Here is a 22,365-nt window from a genome sequence, read left to right as displayed (position 1 = left end):
CACAATGGGCGCTAAATTGCATGGCAGAGATCGTGGCAACATCCCAGGGCCAAAAAACCTGGGCCAGCAAAAAATACTTCTTTTTTTTAATGGGACATTAAATGGTAGTCTATGGATTTAAAATTCACAATAAATCATACATTCTTGGAAAATAAAATTAAAAATATATTTAAAAAATATGCTGGGTCCCTACTACCCCTGAATTCTCCATTTTGTGGAGCTAGGCACTGAGATTACCCAGAGAAGATGTTGTGCTGTAGTTGGTTGATGCTTAACTGAGCTAAAAATATGAATCTTTACCTATTTTCTTCTCTTTTTATCATGGCTTTGGGTCACTTTGCACCTTCTCTTTTCGATATAACAACATTGAGGTCTAGACAGTCAGTTTGACAGCCTGGAGACATTTTATTGTTATGCTTTACAGCTCACGCTGTGAGTGAATCAAGGGGAAGTCAGATGAAGTATGAGTCAGCTGTCAAGCTGAAAGCACAGAAATATATTGTTTTTAGAGTAGACAGGTAAAGTATGAAGTATTCAAATGAATATTTTGGCAATATTCTAGAGCATGCTGCTTTATCTTTGGTTAATTAAAGATGCATTGTCTAAATGAGTGTCATTAAGTAAGATCATGGAAGAAAGCTTGTCTTGACTGTACCCCACATACCCCCCATAGTGGATTCCCCACATCCTCACCACGGAGAGATGAGAAAAGAAAGTGAGAGTGGAGAAATGAAATCTCATTAAAAATCACTACATAATGACTTTAATCCTCTGCACTGTTATGTAAAAAAGCGCTGGGATTACTGACGGGATTTTTCAGATTCACATGTGCTGACAGTGGCACACACACACACACATACACATACACATACACATACACATACACATACACACAGAGTAATGTATGTGAACTCGTATGCTGTTTTATTGGACAAACCGTCCCTACATTGACATAACCACCCTACATTTCCATAATTAAAAAGAGCAAAGCATGGTTGGTATGGTGTGTGTCCCTGGGTGAATTTTATGGATGGCAATGTGTCAGCCGGTCCTGTGGTCTGTCAGTCAAACTGGAATATCTCAACAGCTATTTGAGGGATTGCCACAAAATTTTGTACAGACATTCATGTTCACCAGAGGAAGACTCTTATCAAGTCTGATCCTCTGCCTTTTTTTTTGTGACTCCAGCAGGCAAAAGGTTTGACAGAAATCACACTGTATATGTATTGTATACTGTATAAAAGGCACAAGGCCATTGTGCATACTTTTTTATGGATTGAGGCTGTTTTCTGGCATTATGTGTAAACAGTCCAAGACTGAATGTAAACCTCAGGGCATTTTTGTGGGTTTGTGAAAGGGATACTGTCCGTATTACTTCACTATTAGATCAAACTATCTCTCACTGATTTTCTCTGGTTAACGTTGCTCCTTTTCAAAATTCCACATAAGTAACACGCCTCCGGGTCCACATTCAAGGTTGAGTTCAACTGCTGTTCAGTATTCCTGAGAGACGGCGGTGTGAACGAGTGCAGCTCACGGAGATCCCCTGGCAGTCAGACAGTCTCATCTCATCTCAAATACCTTTGCTTTGCTTCACTGCATCTCTTTCCAATACATCTAATGCATTATCTCATATGAACAAGTGGGCTGGCTCTGGGTGTATTATTGATGAGATATAGGTTTAGTCTGCTCCTTCAATGCTTCACTATGCATCCTCTCCACTACCATCAAATATTTAGCACGTACTGGCTGGGACTAATGCACCGTGGTCCTTGAGCTGAATTCAAGCTTTTGATTAGTGAAAGAAAATTAGGATAAAAAAAGCCCTATTAATCAAAGTGGTGAGGCTGGCAAACCTACAGGCCTTGAATTTGATTTCGCCCCAGTTTGGCTGTCACAAATTTAGCAGATTAGAGTGAAAGCTGTCTCAAATGTCATAGTGGTTTTATCACGGAAATAACAGCATATTCATCCTCACACACCTTGCTGTAATATAATGATGAATTGGTAATTAAACTTTAAGCATTACATTACATTTGCATGGTATGGCATCCACACCAAAAGCAGCAACAAAAAAAAAAGTGAGTCAGTTTCAGTTCAAAAATAGCATTTAGACCATTATATGAAACTAAAAGTCTGACGGTTAGTGGACAATTGAAATGGAATCCACAAATCAACTTTGGCAAATTAAAAAAAGGAAGATGAACTGAAACCAGCAGTCTAACTTTTTATTTGGAGTGGAAATATTTTTTATTGTCCATACAAGTTTGAATTGTAGATTGGTGGGTTTCATAAATAGTTTTTATATTTGCATGATGGAAAACTGTCTGAAATAGGACAACAAAACACTACACAGTGAGCAGTAAGCAATAGTTGTTTCACTCGTCTCAATTACTGAAAGGTAAACAGTAGAATTAAACTAATATGAATATCCTGAATGTGACAGCCTGGCCTTCATGTGTACTATCCAAATCATGCAGGTTTAGGTGGGTTCTCTCTCCTCTATCATCAGTGCTGTCAATAGCTACATCTTGTAAACAAACAAAAGTTATGTTTTCATTGAGGTCTAGCAAATATGTTGAGTATGTTTTTCATAAAACATTTTTGTGCATTGTTTACTTTAATGTTTTCTTGATAGCTACATTTCTTGGCAGATTAACCAACTGTTGATCAGTAGACTAGAAACCAACAACAGGATGTAATTCGCACCCCCTGTTTGCTCAAATGCATCAATATGCATCTTTGTTCACGTGCATGATACATAGACAGATACAAGACAGGTACCCACTTGTAAAAACATTGCACCATCGTGCTACTAGTGGTCAAAAACTTCATAGTTTACCTTTAATCATGGCTCCTCTCTCAGATGGACAATATTTTATTTCTTGCTTCAGAACTGTAGCCTCTAAGCTTTGTCAGTTGAATGGCTATAAGATCTTACTGTATTTCTCACACAGTGTACAGTACAAATGGGTTTGGGTGAAGTTGTGTGTTCGCTACCAACAGGGCTGCAGGACTTGAACTTTCTAGCACACTCACACACTTGCTGATTTTATTCTCTTGTTTGAGCTGTGAGGCCCTCCCGTGCAGGCAGCTCCGCAATGTTTCCCAGACATCTGCAGCACGTTTCCTTTCTGTGTGGCAGGGAAAGGAAGTGGAATGGAAAAAGCACTCCCCCGCCCACTGTGGCCACATGGCAAGGGAGGAGAGCAGTCGGTCAGGAGCCCGCCGGCCACAGTCGGGCATATTTGTGGTCAGCTTTCTCCTCGCTGCAGTCTGAGACACTCTGCACCCCGGCCTGTCTCTGCACTGTGTTGCTCTCTCCTCCTGCTGTCTCGTACTGTCTCTCACATGCTCAAATCCAAAAATTGGTTACAAGAACAACCAGAAAAGATGCACCTCTCCTCACTCATTATATCCCCCCCTGTTCTTCCTTTCCCAGACTATTTATACTGATGGGGTTGACACATGAAAAGGGATCACCCCTTTGCAGGAATGAACGGGAAAGATCTGGCCACATCAGCAGAGCGGTTCACCGCTGCCCGTCACACTCTGGCCAGAATGAATGACTTCCATCCATTGGCTCCCTCTCACTCAGACACACACGCAGGAAAACCAGGGGAAAGGGGAACACACACACATATACTATATATATAAACAATGGAAACATATGGTTTACAAGATTTATCCAACCCAGACTGTAGCCATCACCTATTTCTTTGCTCTTCATGACTCCTCTCCTCTATCTCCGTCTCTCTCTCTCTGTGTCTCTCCGACACTCGCCACTGTTAAATTGGGCCGCTATTCTCTCCTTCCTCTTAGCCTAGTTTCTCCGCGCAGAAATAGAACCAAGAGGGGCTGGAGATCCTTAAGTCTCTGTTGGGGATTTGGTATGAAATCTGTCCTCTCCAAGCTGAAGGAGCTCTGTGTGTGCATATCTGTGTATGGCTACATGGGGTGCGGTGTGTGTGGGTGTGTGTGTGTTCACTTATGGTGTATTTGTGAGTGTATGGTGGTCCCAGAGGAGTAATGCTGGCAGCGTGCGTCACTGCACGAAAGCTGGCCTTGCAAAAACAGCATGCTGTATCCTCATTTAAATCACGCTGTATCACACTATCATGTTGTATTAACTGAAGAATCCTCTGTGGCGTTGCATGTAATTTGAAGTCAAAGTTCAGATGTGTTTGGTTTTTTTTGAAAACATGGTGCTAAAATATATGTTTATCTGGAGCTGCATTGATCTATATTAATTCATGTCTCCTAGCTTGTACAGTTAGTGAACAGCCTACTGGTAGCCTCATTAATGGAAACGGCAAAGACTGAAAGAAAGTACTATTCATATTGAAGAATGATCGCTCACCATTCACTGCTCTAAATGCAGCTTTTGTGGCATGTTAACATTCACCAATTTGAGTCATTTTTTCTAAACCTACACTTAAAAAAAGTGGCCATAAAGGCGGACTTTATGAGAGGGTGGAATAAGTGTCAGCTCCAAACTGGCCCCAGACTCTGTGTCAACTCTGTGTTTTGACTGCAGGGAGCATTTAGTATGTACAGTTCAGCATCACAATAAATTCATGAAAGGGGTCCTTAAGTGTCAAAGAATACATAAACGTGGCTCTGGATTGCTCTGTTACAAATGGACTCAAGTGCAGGTGTGTAATTCAAAGTCAGAATGTTAAATAAATGACAAAACATTATGAACTTGCGGCCCACTTCTTTTATGCTTATTCGTTATGTTTATTTGGTATGAAGGTAAACTCAAGGAGTGTACTGTGTACTGTGTGTGTGTCAGAGGGAGTGGCCTACAAAGTGCGTGTGCTTTGCTGTGTTTCCTGTTACCTTGAATTGAAAATGGAAGTATCTGGTGTTATTGTTGTGTGCTGTCAGGAAGATCCACATTCCTGCAATGTTTCTTGCCTGGCATCACGCTCAGATGAACACAAACCCCTGGAGGCCTGAGACTTGAGAAACTAATTAATGTTGTTCAGTTAAATGGATCCGTTGGGTTATATTTGCACTGTTGCCACAACCACAGTGGTGACCTGACATGTAGCTATAATGTGAAATAGCCCTCTTTTCAGTGTGGCTATGGTGTCGTACTTCTGGTATATATAATAATATTTAGGGACATGTTACCAAATGCTGCGTTGTGAAATGAAACACAAAGTGGATGCGAGTATTAGAAAGCTTGGAAAGCCGAGTTCCTTTGTGGTCTCTTGACCTTTATCTCTTTGAGTGCCCGTACGTCATTGCCATGGCAACTAAACTGGGCGCTGCCAGCTTGGACGAGGGCTGTGGTACCTCATCATCAGATACGTTACTGAATCCCTTTGTCTTAATAAGTCATGGTTGTTACAGAAGTCCAAAAACATTAATCTCAGGTTGACCAAGGTAAAAAAAAGAGACAAAGGGAAAATAAAAGAGACACAACTTAAAGGCTGCAGAAGGGGAAATGTAGGGGAGACCAAGCAAAACAGGAAGAAAGAGAAATCAAGGGGACAGTGTGATTGCCAGGCATTAAAAGGCCTCATTGGGAGTAGAGATGATAGCAGTGATAGGCTGCTACACAAACACAGAACTGCTGGCTCTCTGTAATCCCTTACAGATTAGCACAGTGCATTACACAGCTCATTGCACTTGAATCCAGCACAATAAACACTGACTTCCACCACTTATTTAAATTGATATACACATTAGCTGCTGGAATAAAGCATGTTATTTATATCATATGAACTTCTCGTACAATATTTTCATGTTCTTAACAGATATAATCTTCTCACAGCAGGACTTTGTCCCACACTGGCTTTAACATCATTTAACATCAACAGCTCTGGTTTCCTAATCTTACAGTAAAATAACATTTTGCCAACTCTACCTTTATTAATTGTCTGGTAATTGTAGACGGGTGTGGCTCAGACAAATGCAGACTGTCCAGGAGGGACGCTCCACCATCTGGCGTAGGAATCCCCCTCCCAGCAGGCTGTGTGTATGTGTCAATGTATGTGTGTGTGTGTGTGTGTGTGTGTGTGTGTGGGTGCACTTCTTCCAGGCTAATTAGAGTGCAGCTGCAGTTGTACTGTACACTGTTAAACACTGCTGTCGCTGTTTGACAGGCTTGACAGGGGGGCAGAGTCGCTGTCACTGCCGACCTGTCTGCCAAGGCCATGTAGGGATGACAACCTGGTGTGTTTTAGGATTATAAGTGGTTTCAAGTTTGCGTGTGAGTGAAGGGAGGAAGATCAGTTCAGCAGACCCCTGCCTGCTTTTCTATTTTGAGTCTCTTTGGACAAGAGAATTAACTAAATCCTGAGGTGCTTAAAAATGTGATCTGAATTCTTCCATCAGTCACTGAGATTTACCTGACTAGAAATGTGAATTGAGTCTCACCTGCCTTGAGGCAGTTTCTGCATGATTGCCACATTGTGTGCTAACCAGAAATAGTTACCACACGTTAAAGCAGAAATGATGGTGCAACTAAAAGTATGTGTTCTTAGGGAATGCCAATTTAAGAAATTCAAATCCTCCCTATTATTATTGATTAACTGAACTGTGGGTTTCAATGAAACTGGGTGAAAACCGGCACCTTTTTAAGCCTCATCATTACGGAAAAGAAACAAGGTGAGGAGTTGTGAGTGTAGCGCTTGAGCAAGAATGCTGCCTGCAGTGTGAGAATGTGAGCAGGTGGTTTGACTCATATGACAGGAATCTGACGTATGTTGCTGCTCCCTGTCACAGTCCAACCTGCACCTGCCTCTGCATCGCACCGCCTTTGGAACATGCTGCGTCTCTCTGTTGACAAATAGACAAGCCAGTTGAGGCAATGCCGAGGACAGCAGAACCACCAGTATCTATTATGTCGGGTGCAGTTGTTTGCTGGCATGACTGTGATCTTCCTCATTGCCCTCCAAGGCAAAGTCCCAGAGATGATGACAAGGACATTATGCATGAGTTACTTCTGAAAGTTACAGAGACTCAGGTGCACTAGTCTAGTCTAGAGGTCAGGTTATGCTAGGTTACGCTGGTCTGCTGTGCTCAGAGGAGAGGAGCAGACAGATCAGAGGCAGCCAGCTTTTTAAAATGTTAGTCATGCCGCTGTTCCATTTTCATGAGCTGTGTTGCAATCCCTAGGACCAGCCTGCCAGTTTCACAGAGAGTCAGCTAGCACTACCAAGCACACTACGTTGCATCTGGACTGCCAGGATTTCTGGGATAGAGATGCATTAATTCTTTTCTCTTTTGCAGTTAGAAAATAAGACTTTGAACCTTTCCAAGCTGGTGGTCTCAAGAGGAGCAGAATTAATTTGATGAGACTTGTTGCTTCCTGTTTACTGGTGCTTAAAAGTGTATGTTAGCCATAAAGGGATTTCTTTAGCCCTAATTCATCACCCTCTGATCTTCTGCTTCATCTTCATCTTCTGATGTTTATGATGTGTTAAAATGTTTATGAGATTTCTTGTGCATGCTTTACACGCTCGCTACACCGAACACAAACCAGTCATAATGTTGTGATGAGCAGATATTGAGCCGTTCCCTTGTCCTACCTCTGGCCAAGCGCCAGGTGCAATTCACTTCATTAAGGCATTAGAGCAATGCACACTATGTGAGTTTACTCCATTCCAGCATAACTGCTCTTGGGTTACAGTAACAGGATCAAGACAACTTCAAAGACCTTGTGGTTTCTCGCAGTGGAGCGATGTTATGGTGCTGCTGTATGTCTGTGTGACTGATGAGAGCCACCAGAAATATTGACCTCACACAGTCGGTTGCAGTGTCATCTGATAAAGCCAAAATCAACTCCAGTGAATGTGCCGAAGCTGCTCCCCAGAGCTGTTTACATGAGCCAGAGGGAAGCTAATGGTGGAGAAAGCGTGTGTGTGTGTTACGAAAAATGTTTTTTTTTTACGGTAGCCGTGTTTAGTGATTTAACACCAGAAATGTTTCATATATAACACCCTGCAGTTAAAGTCTTTGCAGCCATTTACTTAAGTTTAGCACTGTACGGCAGCCAAGAGAGCACTTATCAGGGATATTGCTCTTCAGGGATGTTAAGTGAATGATAGCCTTTGAGTACTGTCTATCCATCTTATCCAGCAATAATCACAAGCCACAGAAGATTAGCATAAAGCCCAAATTAATTTAGCTGTCAAGTCAAATAGAGTTCAGCGTTTCAATACCTGTGATTATGATTATTATTATGTCTTGAAACCACATTTATGTTTTCCCCCTTCTCCTGTTTGCAGGTGTTCTGCTTGACATCCAGCGGCATTACGGTGTATCAGACAGTGGCATCGGCTTGTTGCAAACAGGTGAGTCTCCTTTAATCTTATAATTACAAAAAAAAAAAATCTTAGCTCAACACCTAAACATTCTCCGCATGATGAGGTTAATTATTGTGTAGCTGCGATATTTTGTATTGTGTTAGCTAAATTGGATGGAACAGCCTCTGATCCCAATCTGCTTCTTGTCTTCTGGTAAACAAGCTAAGTCCCAGTTAATAGCAACAATGCACAAACAATAAAAGGGTTCTTTCTACAGTAGAGATATTGAGAGCACAATTTAAAGGTGTATTTAGATCATCAAGCCACAAATGATTTACTTACTTACTCCTACTTACGTAGGATTTAAATAGAAACCATTTCATTTTTTTCTCAAGAAAGCTGATCAAAATGGGCTCCACTTCTTCTCTAATCTATTTAAGTCTGCAAACCCAAAACAGAAATAGATTCTTCTTGGTCACGCTCACTTACAAAACTAGAAGATAAAAGCACTGCCTCAATTTTTGCAAGAATTTATTTATATCTGCATGTGAAATTCTGCAGTGATTTGGAGATTTGAGTGAGATTTCCTTACAGCAGCAGCAGCAGCAGCAGCAGCAGCAGCAGCAGGGCAGGTCAATAGAAAGGAAAACACAGACGGGAGCCAGGCAGGGTGTTCTCCTGAGAGCCTGCTCGCATGTACCCAGAGCGTCTGAGGACTCTGGCTCAGGGCAGGGTTTCCTGTTCTACTCTAGACCCCAATGAATTCACCTTTTAGGGAGATACCTTGCAAAGCCCTCTCATTGGAGGACAGGACCCAGTCTTGTCTTCATGCACCCTCAAACTCACTCAAACACCAACAAACTTGCGCACAAAGTGCCATTGAGTTTCGAGCAGGCATGTTTGAGTTTGAGGGGGAAAGAATACAGCCCAGTGTTTTCCTCTTTCACTTGATGTTCTTAGACTAACTTTAGGTCAACTGAACGGTGTGTTGAGGACAAAAATATCTACCAGGAAAAAGCAATTAGTAATTTCTGTTGGCTTTTCAGAATAAGCCATTTCATCATTTCCGCATCTCATTATCTCCCATTTTCACTCTAGTATGAAGAAGTAAATTTTCTCCCCTTTACACACTTTTCTCCTTTATTTTTATTTTTTGTGCTTTTGTTGTCTGGTGTTTCAAAGCACTTTTCCATAAGATGCCTCAACGGACTGATAATGGTCTTTATATAGAATCAAACACGTTTTATCCGTTTTTTTGTGCCTGAATTTGTGAAAACAAACTTTCCAGGTTATGTATGAGATATATGAAATCTCAACAAGAAACAGGAAACTGAAAGTGTGAAGGGTGTTTGACTCTTAATTCTGTTTGCATTGGCTCATTATTTGGGTTAGGCACACAGCCACACTGGCAGAGGCCCACACACTTAAACACACACAGTATGTTAGTAGAGTGGCGTGTGTAGCTGACTTGCCCTCTGTACCGTCTGCACTTGCAGGTCTCTGAGAGACAACCAGCTGGCCAGGCTAAAATCAGGGCTGCTGTGTGCTTGGTTTGCCCGGCCTGTGCTGGCCTGTTATGGTTCAGACTCCACTTGGCCCCTGATCCCCAGGCGACCTCTTTCTCACACCGGCCTGAGGAATGCTGGGTGTCCGGGCCTTGAGCTGTGAGAGCGGGTCGGCGCAGGCAGGGAGCCTAGGTGTGAAGAAGAGGTTAGGAGGTTGACGTAATCAGGGTGCTGGAAGGGAGAGTCTCAGTGTGTGTGTGTATATGTTTACAATATGCACATGTCCCTTCCGGTTTCCCGAACCCCCCACTTTCGCCTCCAGAGGGAACAATCCCTGCCTCTGTGAGCACCTGCAGGCCAGGCCGGCTCTGCCTCCTCTCCTTCCTCGCTCCCTCTGTCCTGGCAGCGTTCGTCCACCTGGGAATGCAAAGTGCAAACGTAGGTGTTTTACTGGTTGTGGGCGTTGTGAGGCTTTTTTTCCCTCTCTCTCTCTCTCTCTCTCTCTCTCTCTCTCTCTCTCTCTCTCTCTCTCTCTCTCTCTCTCTCTCTCTCTCTGCTGCCAGGTCACCCTCACACTTTTAGAAAACACTGACCACACGCTGAAGGCTCCAACTTGCAGAACAAAAACACTCTGAGTCAGAATCACTTTATGAACTCTGTTCTGGTTCAGTTTGAGCAAAGGATAGCTTTGACCCTTTTCTTTGGCTCTTGATCAGAACTACTGGAATGAAAAATTTCCCATATCTAGAAGTTACTGACAAGTTGTTTGCTTTTGGGAAATACTAGCCTGACTGAACACAAGAGCAGAACTTAGTCTTGCTATAGTGTTAACATTTTGATTGTTCCACTCCAAAACATGTCTGCTTGGTCTATTTTTGACTTGTAAAATGTGATTTTCTTAGAATAAGCCAACTATCAGTGAGTGGAATTAGGTAATGTAACTGTTTCCAATGAAAGAGAAGTTTTATTTAGTTTAGTGTGTTATTATCTGGTACAGGAATGTGCCTCTCCCTAGCTTGTTTTAAGATATTGATGATCACACCCCCATTGACATGGAAAATAAGAAACATATGTCTTGAGACTGAATGGTGAGATGAATGCTTTTTGCAGTGCAGTGGTGTAAACTGGCGTTTTCATGCTAAAGGACAACACATGGAAAATACCCTGTGGTGAGCTCAGCCTCCACAGCACCAGTTATTTTTGTTATTTGGCAACACCAAGCCTTTCAAAAGCCGCTTACACAACACAAATTGACTTGAGGTATGTGTTCATTTTTATTGTGCATGTGTGTGTGTGTGTGTGTGTGTGTGTGTGTGTGGCGCGCACGAGTGTCATTATTGCTGGAGGAGCTGAGGTCTCAGCTCTCTGTGTAAGAGGATGAGGTGTTCATAGCTGTCAGTCAGGTTACGTTAAAAACAAGCCTTGTTGAGCCTGGAGCTCTCCGGCGCGTCCATCAGCATGCAGAGAGGGTCTCACTCACCTGAGCTCAGCAGACCTGTCAGAGCACCAGGACAGCCTGAGCCCTGCTCTCCCACTGGAAATGACAGCCCTGTGTGCTAATGGCCCCCGGGCTGCGGCTATCTGAAGTGAGTGACACCCACACACAGCTGTGAACAGGATCGGTCCCGAGGGTACGGAGGGCACGAAAGGTTAATGGAAGAGAGGAAGAGAAGAGGGGGTTCACCTGGATGGTATTACCTTTGGTTGGGGGGAGTTTTGAGCTCTTAGCCAGACAGTGAAATCTGAGAGAAGGTTTTCTACTCTTGTTAACATGCTGTGGTTATTGTATTCAAGTGCTTTGAGGCAAATCAGGGGAAAAAAGTCTTAATTGGTTGAATTATCTCATACAATTGAAGCTAGCATAGTAATTATCCACTGCTGCTTAACATGGAGGCAGAGATATTGGGGTCAGTCAGGCTGGATGTACAGCGGAGTGGCAGCTTAATAAGGAGCCAGCGCTCAAAACAGCTCGCAGACTGTCTGTACCCTGTTCTGTGTGTGGCTGCCCACCTTGTCTGAAACACGACACCAGCACACACACACACACACACACACACACACACACACCAACTGACATTGCTCTAGTCTTAACATGGTGTCAGTCTGCCATTCAGCCAGTATGTGAGCAGTAAGGAATGAGGCCACAGGTGCTGTGTAAGACTTAGGGCTTGAGCTCCGTTAACACATCAGACTTACACTGCCCACGAAGACTTTTAAGCCTAAACCACGAGAAGTCTGCATTGTACTTAGTAGAAGTCAGGTCTTTGCCGCTGTGGCTGTGGTTGTCTGAAGCCTGTTATTTACTGGGTCTCAGCTCAGTAACCAATTGCATAGGTTTATGGTCAATGTCAATCAAAAATGTCTACTGTTGAACGGAGGCCTCTCTGATTTCCTTTTACACAGTGGGAAGTTGAACTCATCAGTGCTTGATCAGCTGTTTTGGCCACTCACAGCTGCTCCTATTTTGTCTCTTGCCCTTGTCGGTATCCCTTGGTACCTCCTCTCTCTCTCTCTCTCTCTCTCTCTCTCTCTCTCTCTCTCTCTCTCTCTCTCTCTCTCTCTCTCACTCTCACTCTGTCTCTCTCTATCAACAGTTTGGCAGCTGTTGTTGCCTTGTTGTCACTCCCACTGGCACCTTACAGGAGTTAGAGGAGATGGAAGGGATGAAGGGAAATGGAGGGGGAAGAAAGAGCCACCTGTGACTCCCTCCCTCTGGTCATGCATGGCAGCAAGGTTTAGTCTTCTCCACTATTGATTCCCAAAGCCAAATAATTGCGTTGCGATGGTGTTCAGCAGCCCCTCTCCTGCAGAGACGAGAATAGAACGATGACCTGATGATGCATCGACATTATAGCTTGTGTGTGTATGTGTCTCCATCTCAGGCTGTTTTTATAGGCCATGTCTCGGAGGAGGGCAGCTGTTGGGCGATGATTGGCACCCATGCTCCCCGTCTCCTTCCCCGTCGCTTCCTGTCGACGGACCAATAGCACTTTTGATGAGTGACTGCCAATCCAATCAGGATTTTAAGGCCAATTATACAAGCATGCTGTCAACCCCTCTTCATGTAAATGTCCTACCAGATCTCTAATCGCCACTTATTTTTAAGCACCACAGACACTGCACAAACAGTGGGGAGGTGGGGGTGAAAATAGGCCTGTTATTTCTTCATCTTTTTTAGTCGTCGTGGGAGTGATTGAGCATTCATGGAAACAAGATTTCTTGGCGTTATTTTCTCTCGAAAAGAGGTTGAACACTGATCGATTGCCCGACGCCATGGGAGGCTGCTCCACTCTTTCTGCTCCAAGTGACATCAACAGATCAATTGAAAACACACACACTCCACGCCCCTCCTAGTCAAACACATGTGCATACACACCTCAGCAAGTCAAGGTCAAAGATATGGCTGCTGCTTGCTCATTTGGTTTGTTTCCATTTAACATTAAAAGAGTGTGTGTACAGCATGTGTAAGTAATTTGTGTCTGTATCTGTGTGTGTCAGCCCTAGTTTTCATATGCCATTAGTCCCAATAACAAGGGCAGCACACAAGAACACAAACACAGACGAGCGGGGTCCTCTGTCATTTCAGCCGGAGCTTGTCATTAAGTTGGCTGCTCCTGTAGTTACTGCAGGAAAATGGCAGGAAAGAAAAACTGCTCACCCTGCACTGAAGTGCTCTGCTGGATCCCCGCTCAGTGCCATGTCACCAGCCACAGGAAAGTCTCTGGGAAAAAATAACTAGATGTTTTTATTAATGCTGCTGCTTGAATTGCAGTCTGGAAGCTAACTAAATGAACATCTCACTACTGTTTCTTGGTATTAGAGCAGAAGCAAGCACCTTTCTTTATCCTTACCACATGTGTTTGCTTATAATATGAGCTGGTAATGTGCAAAAGATGATGTTCTAGTGCACTCTTGCCAGCCGGCCTGGTATTTGTAACAGCGTGTAATTCTCCCCAGCTGCAGCTCGCACACTGAGCAGGTAGTAGAGAGATCAGCTGCAGCTGCGGTGACAATCTATCAGCTCTCAGAGTAGCTGAGAGATTGAATAAAATAAAAGGGCTTTACATTGGCATTAGGTAGCGCTGGATGACAGCTTTTGCAGGAATTAACTGTCGAGTTTCACAGAAGCAGGCGAGAGAGTGCTGCACGGGTATTTCCCAGGCTGCATGTGGTATTCATCAAACAGCAGCCAACGCACTGGTAATACAACACGGGTGAAGTCTGAACGGAGGGGTTTCGGAGAGAATTAGTGGTGATCAAATATTCGAGGAATGCAGAAATGTTTGGGGCGTCACATGAAGGAGAATCCAGGAGGCAGAGATGTATGAGAATGTCTGAGTTAAGACATATTGGTCGGCCCGGGTGTCCTAGTCAAACCAAAGTTATGCACACACCCTACACAGGCAGTCCCATTAATCATTAGAGGAAGGAGAAACAAAGGTACCACTCCCACCGGTACTGCACACCTGATAGAAAACACAACACACTGCTGCCACAGTGCACTGGTCACTATTGACTGGCAGGAAGATCTTGCTCTTAGTTTCCTTATTCCACTCCCTGTTGTATTTGCTCTCTTTGTGGACTATTTTCAATCAGCTATAGCAAGATAATAAAATATATGTTACATCTTATCCCAACCTTTGTAGTAAAGAATATTGATTTTCTCTTATTCTTATTTCATCTGAATATCAGAGCAAGTAGGCAGAGAGAAGAGTAAATGACTCTTCTCCATATAGATAGATAGATAGATAGATAGATAGATAGATAGATAGATAGATAGATAGATAGATAGATAGATAGATAGATACTTTATTTTTCCTTTTACATTATTTATGTATGTATATATATGGATACACAGCAGCCTTTTATGAGACCCAGAACTCCAGTAAACAACATTAGATTTAGTGTTGTGTTAAATATAATACACAAGAGAAGGTGCAAGTCTCCAGGCTGCATTCTGTTAAACGAATACACGCTGGTAAGTCTCCATAGCCGCAATTCAGCAGTAAACTTACCATGCCAATTCAACCTTTGTATTACTATAACTGCACATATGCATTACACTGATTAATATAATACTACATTACCATGAGGTTATCCTAAATAAAATATTCAGTAATCTCACAGAGATAGGAGCTGCTGCCCAAATATGTCAAAACCATTTGTAAGTACTCCATTTGATTTAACTATTACACTGTCTCTTCCTTCCTGGAAACCATGAGGATTTATTCACAAGAAATTCAAGTGATGCGTTCACATGTCGTAGTGGAAAGTTTCAGGTAGTGTTCCATGTCTACATAAGTCTTTGTGATCAGTTTGAATCAGGACTCCTGTGGCTCCTGTAGAGACTGCAGGCGTTACTACTTACAAATACCAAAAAGTTTATTTTTTAAAAAGTGCATTAATATGAAAGGTTCACCCTGTTGAGCAATAGCTAAAAAAACGTGTTTTTTTACTACAGATTTTGTGGGCGGTGTTGTCGAAGATGTGTCAGCCAGCAGCTCATGCCAAATACACACATAGTGGCAGTCCAACATCCTGGACAGATTCATTCATTTGGTGTCTTTTGATCAATTGTTTAAAACTGTGTCCATGCATCTCTGTTGTCTGTTACACAGTGGAACTTTTATGTGATAGTATTACAATAGTGCATTGTATTGTTTATAACTGTCAAGCTTTTTGAAGCAGTAATTTGTGCGATTGACACTTGTATTGTGAAGTAAAATACAACAAAGCATTATAAAAGTAATCATTTAATCTGCATGATGATAGGGATAATATTAGAGTAGACTTGAGACCTTCTTGGACTGAGCGTATTTAAGAGGCCGAGTTACAAAGCTGTTTTTATTGACTAACAGACATTACTCATGCAGCGTTTACTCTTCATACAAACGCCTCCGGTTGCAGTAAGCAGATAACCTTGTGATGACAAAAAGGGCAGGGGCACAAAGGCGGAGGAGAGTCAACAGACACTGAAGAGGGATGTTGTATTTATGGAAGCGCCGCATTCACAATGCGATGAACGCTGACACCTAGACACACACCTCGTCCACAGTGAACAGGTCAAAGTGACACTTGGCTGTGCTGTAAATGGCACCGAATGGCAACGCCTAGCCTGCAGACATGTACAGACCTGCAGAGAGGATATGCTCTCCTATTCCTCTAATTCTGTCTCTGGCAGCTGAACGACGTTCGAATTCCTCGAACTGTCGTCCCTTGGTTAGACTGTCAGGTTTCACAGCTGCAAGGATGACAGTGCCTGAAGGGGAAAAAAAACATATAGACAGGAAAGCAGGAATTTTCAATGATCCAAATTGATGATCAAATCTTTAGGGGTCTAGAGAACAGAATAACAATGTAATTTAATATTAGACATTATTGGTAGTTAGCAACTGTTCAATGTAGCTATTTTTCCTCTGTTCAGCTTCCAGTAGTAATTTATTTTCAATAACCTAAAGAAGCAAAAGTGTCCCTGAAATTGTTTTTCCTCCATTTTGCATTCTGCAGCATTAAGTAGCTCTGTGCCACTTGATATCTATATTAAATAAAAAAATATATTTTACTTTCAAGTAGGAGTACCTGAATCTGTGACAAATAATATTTACTACAAAAGTCTAATCAGAGGTAGGAGCTTAAAGGGAGCACTCGAAAGCAGCAGAATACTTTTTACATTGGTAGGGGATTAAGGTGCCTTTCAGTACTTTCATTTCCACTTTATCGAACTAAATCATTCAACCACCTTTATGAGAAATGTGAATTGTTCCATATACAACCAGACGAAGTGTCTCGATACCTTTATTTTTTAAAAAAAAGGATCAAATGTGCTGCTGAGCATTTGGTTATCCCACGGCCGGATGCAGAGCCTCACAGGTGCTCTCTTCAGGGGGAAACTAGTGTTTCATAGGGAAATGTATCTGCACAGCCTCAGTGAATATCAATCACACACACACTCAATATACATGCGTGTGCATCTCTTCCCGATGCTCTATTCACAGTGGCATTGAATCATAGGGGATGAGTCATCGCAGGAGGTTTTGTTCTGCTGGCCAATCAAAGCAAGAGCTGGATGTCCGGTGTTTCTAGTCTCCCTCTGTGTGTGGCAGAAGAATAGTGTGTGTGTTTGTGTGTGTTTAGGGGGGTCTAACAGTGGGTGTGCAGCATCCTCAATTGTATTCAGTTTTTGAGTTGAGTTACATTCATTGTTGTTATTTTCTGTTTCCACAGCATGCCTCTGAGAGACTTCTCTGTAACACATTTATGAGCCGTGTCGCTGTGTCTTTAAATACTTGCATGTAGAAATTAATTTAATGAAAAAGGTCTCATAAAAAAGAAAAAGAAATCCATCATCAGGCTACGTAACTGAACCATGAAGAACAGACAATTAGACCAACAATTTAAATTTGTTTTAGTCATTCAGTATCGCACTTCAGTGATAAAAGGCTTTACCAACCAACCATGAGACATAAGGTGTTAAACGTGCTAATGATAAATTAGATCAGATTATAGCAAAAAAAAAAGAATGCTGATAATAAAGGATGATAAATGGTGAAGTCACTGACATTTACCATACTGTTTATATAACGGCAGACTTATACTGTTAAGTGATAAACCTTTACTTGTTAAAAGGTCAAGAATTGTTCAACTTCACAACAGGACGATGAATTTAAACATCAGTAAGCGATTACTAAATATATTTTGGCCAGGAGAACCTTTGACTATTATATATAGGCTATTATAAAATATAATATATTAATACTGACGATGTTCCATTGGCTTCCGTAACACACATTTGCATGTCTTGTGGCTTGTCTGGGGCCTCATCCGCATCATACAGAGGTATTCATCGGACACACTCCGTGATTCACCTGTGGGTAACATCACACTAGTAATGTTACACTTAAATACCTGACTCCAGTGTCTCCAGTATGCCTGGTATTGTGTCTCCTTTTAGACTTCTTACACAACCATTGTATTCACATGGAATGTGCTAAGACTATGGTAATTGGTGTCATTTGTTCGCTGAGAGACTGTGAGAAACATGTTCAGCATCCTATTTGGAATTTGAAGCACATCACAACCGGTTTGACACTCCTACCTGAAGCACATATAAGACTGAAATTAGAATTCATTGTGTTCTTTGTGAGAAATTTGGAGTTCATTCTCTGGATTGCTGTTATCTATTCTGTCAGAAGTACACAGAGACTTTGAGTTTTTTGCTTTAAGCCCTGGCTACAAAGAGAATGAAATAGATAAGAAGGAATAATGATTAATTTATCTCCTCTATAGAGGCTTTAAAATACAAAACCACTTCTACTAGACGACTCAAAGGGGACCCTGCAGTCAGATGAGGTGACATTAATAAATGACCTTAAATGCTCAAACAACTCAGTAAAGTTACAGCGAATCATCTCCATATTTGTGCAGTGTTGTTATGAGTACACATAATAATTTTGTCACAAATGTCCTTATTTAACTGCACAACTTGGTATCTTAACTTATGCTAATTACCCACAGCCTAAGAGAAGATAAACAATTGTTTTCAAGGAAATGCGTGTGTTTGTTAGGCTAATAGTGGTGAATATGTAAAATAATCCTTATGATTAAGGCAGGATGTCAGGCAGTGCTGATACTGTAGGGTTTGTTTAAGTTGTTTTCCAGCCTACGGTTGAGTCACTTCCCTCAGATGTTTGTGTATGTAATGCTGTCATCGTCACCGATAGCTATCATGATTACACGCCAACAGTGAAAACTGTAATTATCAGAATTCAAAGTAATTGCTTCAGGAATATATCCTGCCTTATAAAAAAGGCTTTGTTGTATCTGCAACACTGAAAAATAACATTAACAGTATTATCAGTACATTATCTGTTCTATTATCTCAGCTAATCTGTCAGATGTTAACATTTTTAGAGGCATCAATTGGTGCTTCATGGTAAAAGGAATTTCTGCCTCTACTACACTGAAAATGCAGCTTGAGTCAGTCACTGTCTGAAAGAGTAGTCAAAGCTGACCATTGTTCTATAAATGAGGTTATGAAAACTTTTCCTCCCCTTTGGCCTGCAGTGTAAACATCCACAGAGTGCTTCTGCTCCACACACCAAGTCGCTGTTGGCTTTTCCTGTTGAATATTTGTTACATATGCACTTTATTTATGAGAGATTGCCATCTTTGGTGATTAGCCAGGGGTTATCTCTGATGGCACAGTTGAGATCATACAAACAATTGGTCTCATGGTGTTCCACTGCATAAACAAGTATAAACAAAGAGACAATAGTGGTCACCGTAGGAATGTGACTTGTGAGGACAGGCAACATTCGATGAATGTTTCATATTTAAGAGTTGTTTTGTCACTTAAACCCGTCCATTGATTTGAAAACAAGCCAACTTTCTGTTCAACAGGGCCATTCAAGGTGTTTCAGACCGCAAAATTAGACACATCCTCTGCAAATTGAGTTATGAATAATTAAGCTTTACCTATCAATTCTCACTGCCTGCACTGAGAGTTTTGGGCATGACCTGGCATCTGTGAAGACTTATTGTTAGTCATGCTTTGTTTGTCTTTCCTGTGAGGCCTTAAAATAGACTGAACACATTTATTTTCTTGTCACTCTCGCTAATGAAGCCAAACATATCTTACACCAGGTCTGCGCTGCCCATTATACTGCATGCATAACATTCAGTAAGAACATGAAGCCTTTTCAAACCTGATGATGTCTTTTAACTTTTAAATAAATACCATAATTAACTTGTGATGTAGTCTTTGAGTGTTTGAGCATTATTTTATTTTTTAAGGAAACATACCAGATCCCTCAAAATGAGCTGCACTTGGAGGAGGAAATCGTTGTTTCCAAGAATGACAGATTTCTTTATTTGGGCCCTCGTAGGTTTACAGCCTTCGAAGGAGACTGAAAGGAGAACAGTGGGATCATTTTAGAGACAGTCTTTGTAGTGACAGAGCATTTCCTGGGAGCAGATGAGCCTCCATAAAGGTTACATGCAGTATCAGTGTGCATCCGGTCCCAGTGACAGGGAGTGTCTTATATAATGGAGATTAGTCCAACTGTACGTCAACATTGGATGAATTACATCAAAATGAAACCATGAAAGATTCCTGTTGATTTTCATAGATTGAAAAGAACCAGGTGTCTCCTCTGTGAATCCATATTATACTATATATTATGTAAGCCTTACAGTATGTTTTGTCAGTGTATGTAGTCAGGCATTTTCTACAATGCAGGAGATATGATGTCTGTTTGTAAATTCAAACAAAGGCCTGTTTCAAATATTTAATATTCTTGTAGATCTATAATTTAGGTCGAAGAGAACTACAACCTCTCCTGATCCAAATCTTTTGAGCGCAGCAGGGTTGTCAGTGCCGACTCTGATTAGAAAGAATTTGATGGGAGAAAATTCAGTAATATTAAAACTAATGCGCCCTGATTCTGTAAAAGGGCGTACTTGTTTTTGCTTAAAATAAACAACCTGACAACATTCCCTTATGTCTCTTGTCAGGTGAACAAAGCATCTGTTTGTAACTCAAGTGTGACGGTAGTTCGTCATTTTTCTGTCACTTCAAAGCAGCTTCTTGAGAAAATGTTTATCTGACGCACACATACCATTGGGTCGCTTAGTTGACGTGAATGTTGGATCAAAATGCACTTCTGTGTGTTGTCACTAAAACTAAAAATGTATATTATAGACAGTTGTTTTGTTTTTGCCAAGTCCTACACCAAGAAGTTGAGAAATTATCTTGGGTTTTTTTCCAAATGGCAGTTCATGGTTCTCTCTCCTGCAACTTGATTGGATGCTGATGGTTCAAACAAAGTGGATCTGGGGAATTAACTGGGAATGAGTAGCATTAATATTAGTTGTTTTAAAGGGTAATAAAACAATTGGTGGCTCACTTTTTAAATAATGTACTTCTTTGGGCTTGGGGGAAGTATCAAACATTTTAAAGTCAAAAGGCTCAAGTCCAAGTGAAGTCACAAGTAATTTGTGTCAAATTTGTGACTTCACACACACCTTTGTCTCTCTCTCCAGTGTCTCCTATGCTTACGCTATAGCTAAACTCAGAGCCAACATGCAGGATATTAAATATATATGAACACAAGGCTCCTTTCGTTTGCTCAGAAAGCAGCTGGGTTAATAAGCAGCAAAGTTGCAAGACCTGACTTAATTCCCATGTGCTGACACTGCTAAAAGGTGATAATGGGCCTCAAGAAAATGGTGTGGCTTATCAAAAAAATCACAAAATTACATGAAATAAGACACAGAGCTGGTGATGTGTGGTCCTGCTGCTAATGACTTACAACAGGCCAGTTAATGATGTGAGGATATGTATTTTTGACATGCCGAGTAATGATCCCTGGGCCCCTGGCTTTTAAAGCCCACGTGGAACCAGCTGGTGGTGGGTGGTTGTGGACCTCTCCCTCATCTTATCTCCAATGTGCACAACACCCTGTTCTGTGTGTGTAGTGTGTGTGTGCATGGTTTCTTCAGCAGTGCTGTGGCTGTAGGGTGAGCTGATAAAGCTCTTTAGAGAGCTAGACCTGCACTAAGCAGTCATCAGAGTCATTTAGCATTACACAATAGACCTGCAGCACTTAGCCACATAAACGCTCATGATGGAGGCTGCAGAAAGAGGGAGAAGGAAGGAAATGCAGGCAACAAGAGCGAGACACAGAACAGGAGAGTAGTGAGGCTGAGAGGTAGAGAGGGGAAACATACTGTAGAGATGAGGTGTGAGAGACTCATTATCTTTAATGAGCAGATCAAGTAATCCCAGCCCCTGTGAAACCAAACTGTAACTGATTCATTCATTAATAATAATTCAAATTAGATTTAAATTAGATTTTAGATTACCTTTCACTTTCTGAAATGGGATTCTTTTTCTCAAAATGGCACAGTGGGGTCACTTGAGGATAGCTGTATTTTACCAGAATGTCTGTTTGTATAAAATATCAAAAATTAAGTTAATTTTTTATTTATTTATTAATATATCATTGTAATATTAATTTACATTTTAAGACTTAATAATTTCCCAAAGATCTTTGGATCTTTTCTAAAGCAAGGCTACCTACCCCACTAAACAATAACTGTGTGAGGGTTATTTTGAGAAATGATAAATTATTTTTGCCTAAGGTTGTAAAAAACACATTTTTATTTGCCAGGTTAGAAAATGATCCAGTGGTGTTGACATCATGTTTGAGAATTTATTGATTTATTGAACAACGTGGAGAAAATGTGGGAATCACTGGCCCTATACATTTCCTCGAGCAATGTGATTGTACAGTGCAGAATATCTGTTGTTTGAAGTTTTATAAAAAAAAATAAGTATACTCACAGAAGTGCTCTTAATCTGAAGGTCTCCAAGAACCGTGTACTATTTGATGTGTTTTTTATGTGCATGTTGCTGCTGTTTTTTGTAGGTGTTGCTCCATTTTTCTTTCAATGTGGGTCTATTTTCTTTTCTTTTTTAATATTTTATTAGTTGTTGTTGTTTTTTTTCAAATGTAAACTAAAAGAAAATATAAAAATATAACAAAGGTGAAGGGTCTGTTATGGTGTACATAAAATAAAGTTAGAGCAGAGTAATGTAG

General features: G+C 41.3%; 1 protein-coding gene across 2 annotated transcripts in view; it reads left to right on the top strand.

Annotated features, from left to right (window-relative positions):
- The window catches only part of spns2 (SPNS lysolipid transporter 2, sphingosine-1-phosphate), a 61,920-nt gene that overhangs the window by 10,582 nt on the left and 28,973 nt on the right, over window positions 1-22,365 (top strand). For both annotated transcript variants that reach the window (XM_051400329.1, XM_051400330.1), the window contains exon 2: window positions 8,244-8,309. In XM_051400329.1, the coding sequence (XP_051256289.1) occupies window positions 8,244-8,309 (66 nt within the window). The remainder of the gene's footprint in view (window positions 1-8,243; window positions 8,310-22,365) is intronic.

This window comes from Dicentrarchus labrax, unplaced genomic scaffold (assembly GCF_905237075.1).
Source record: "Dicentrarchus labrax unplaced genomic scaffold, dlabrax2021, whole genome shotgun sequence".
NCBI lineage: Eukaryota > Metazoa > Chordata > Actinopteri > Moronidae > Dicentrarchus > Dicentrarchus labrax.
The sequence above is the reverse complement of the archived record's forward strand: the minus strand, read 5'-3'. Positions and strand labels throughout refer to the sequence as shown.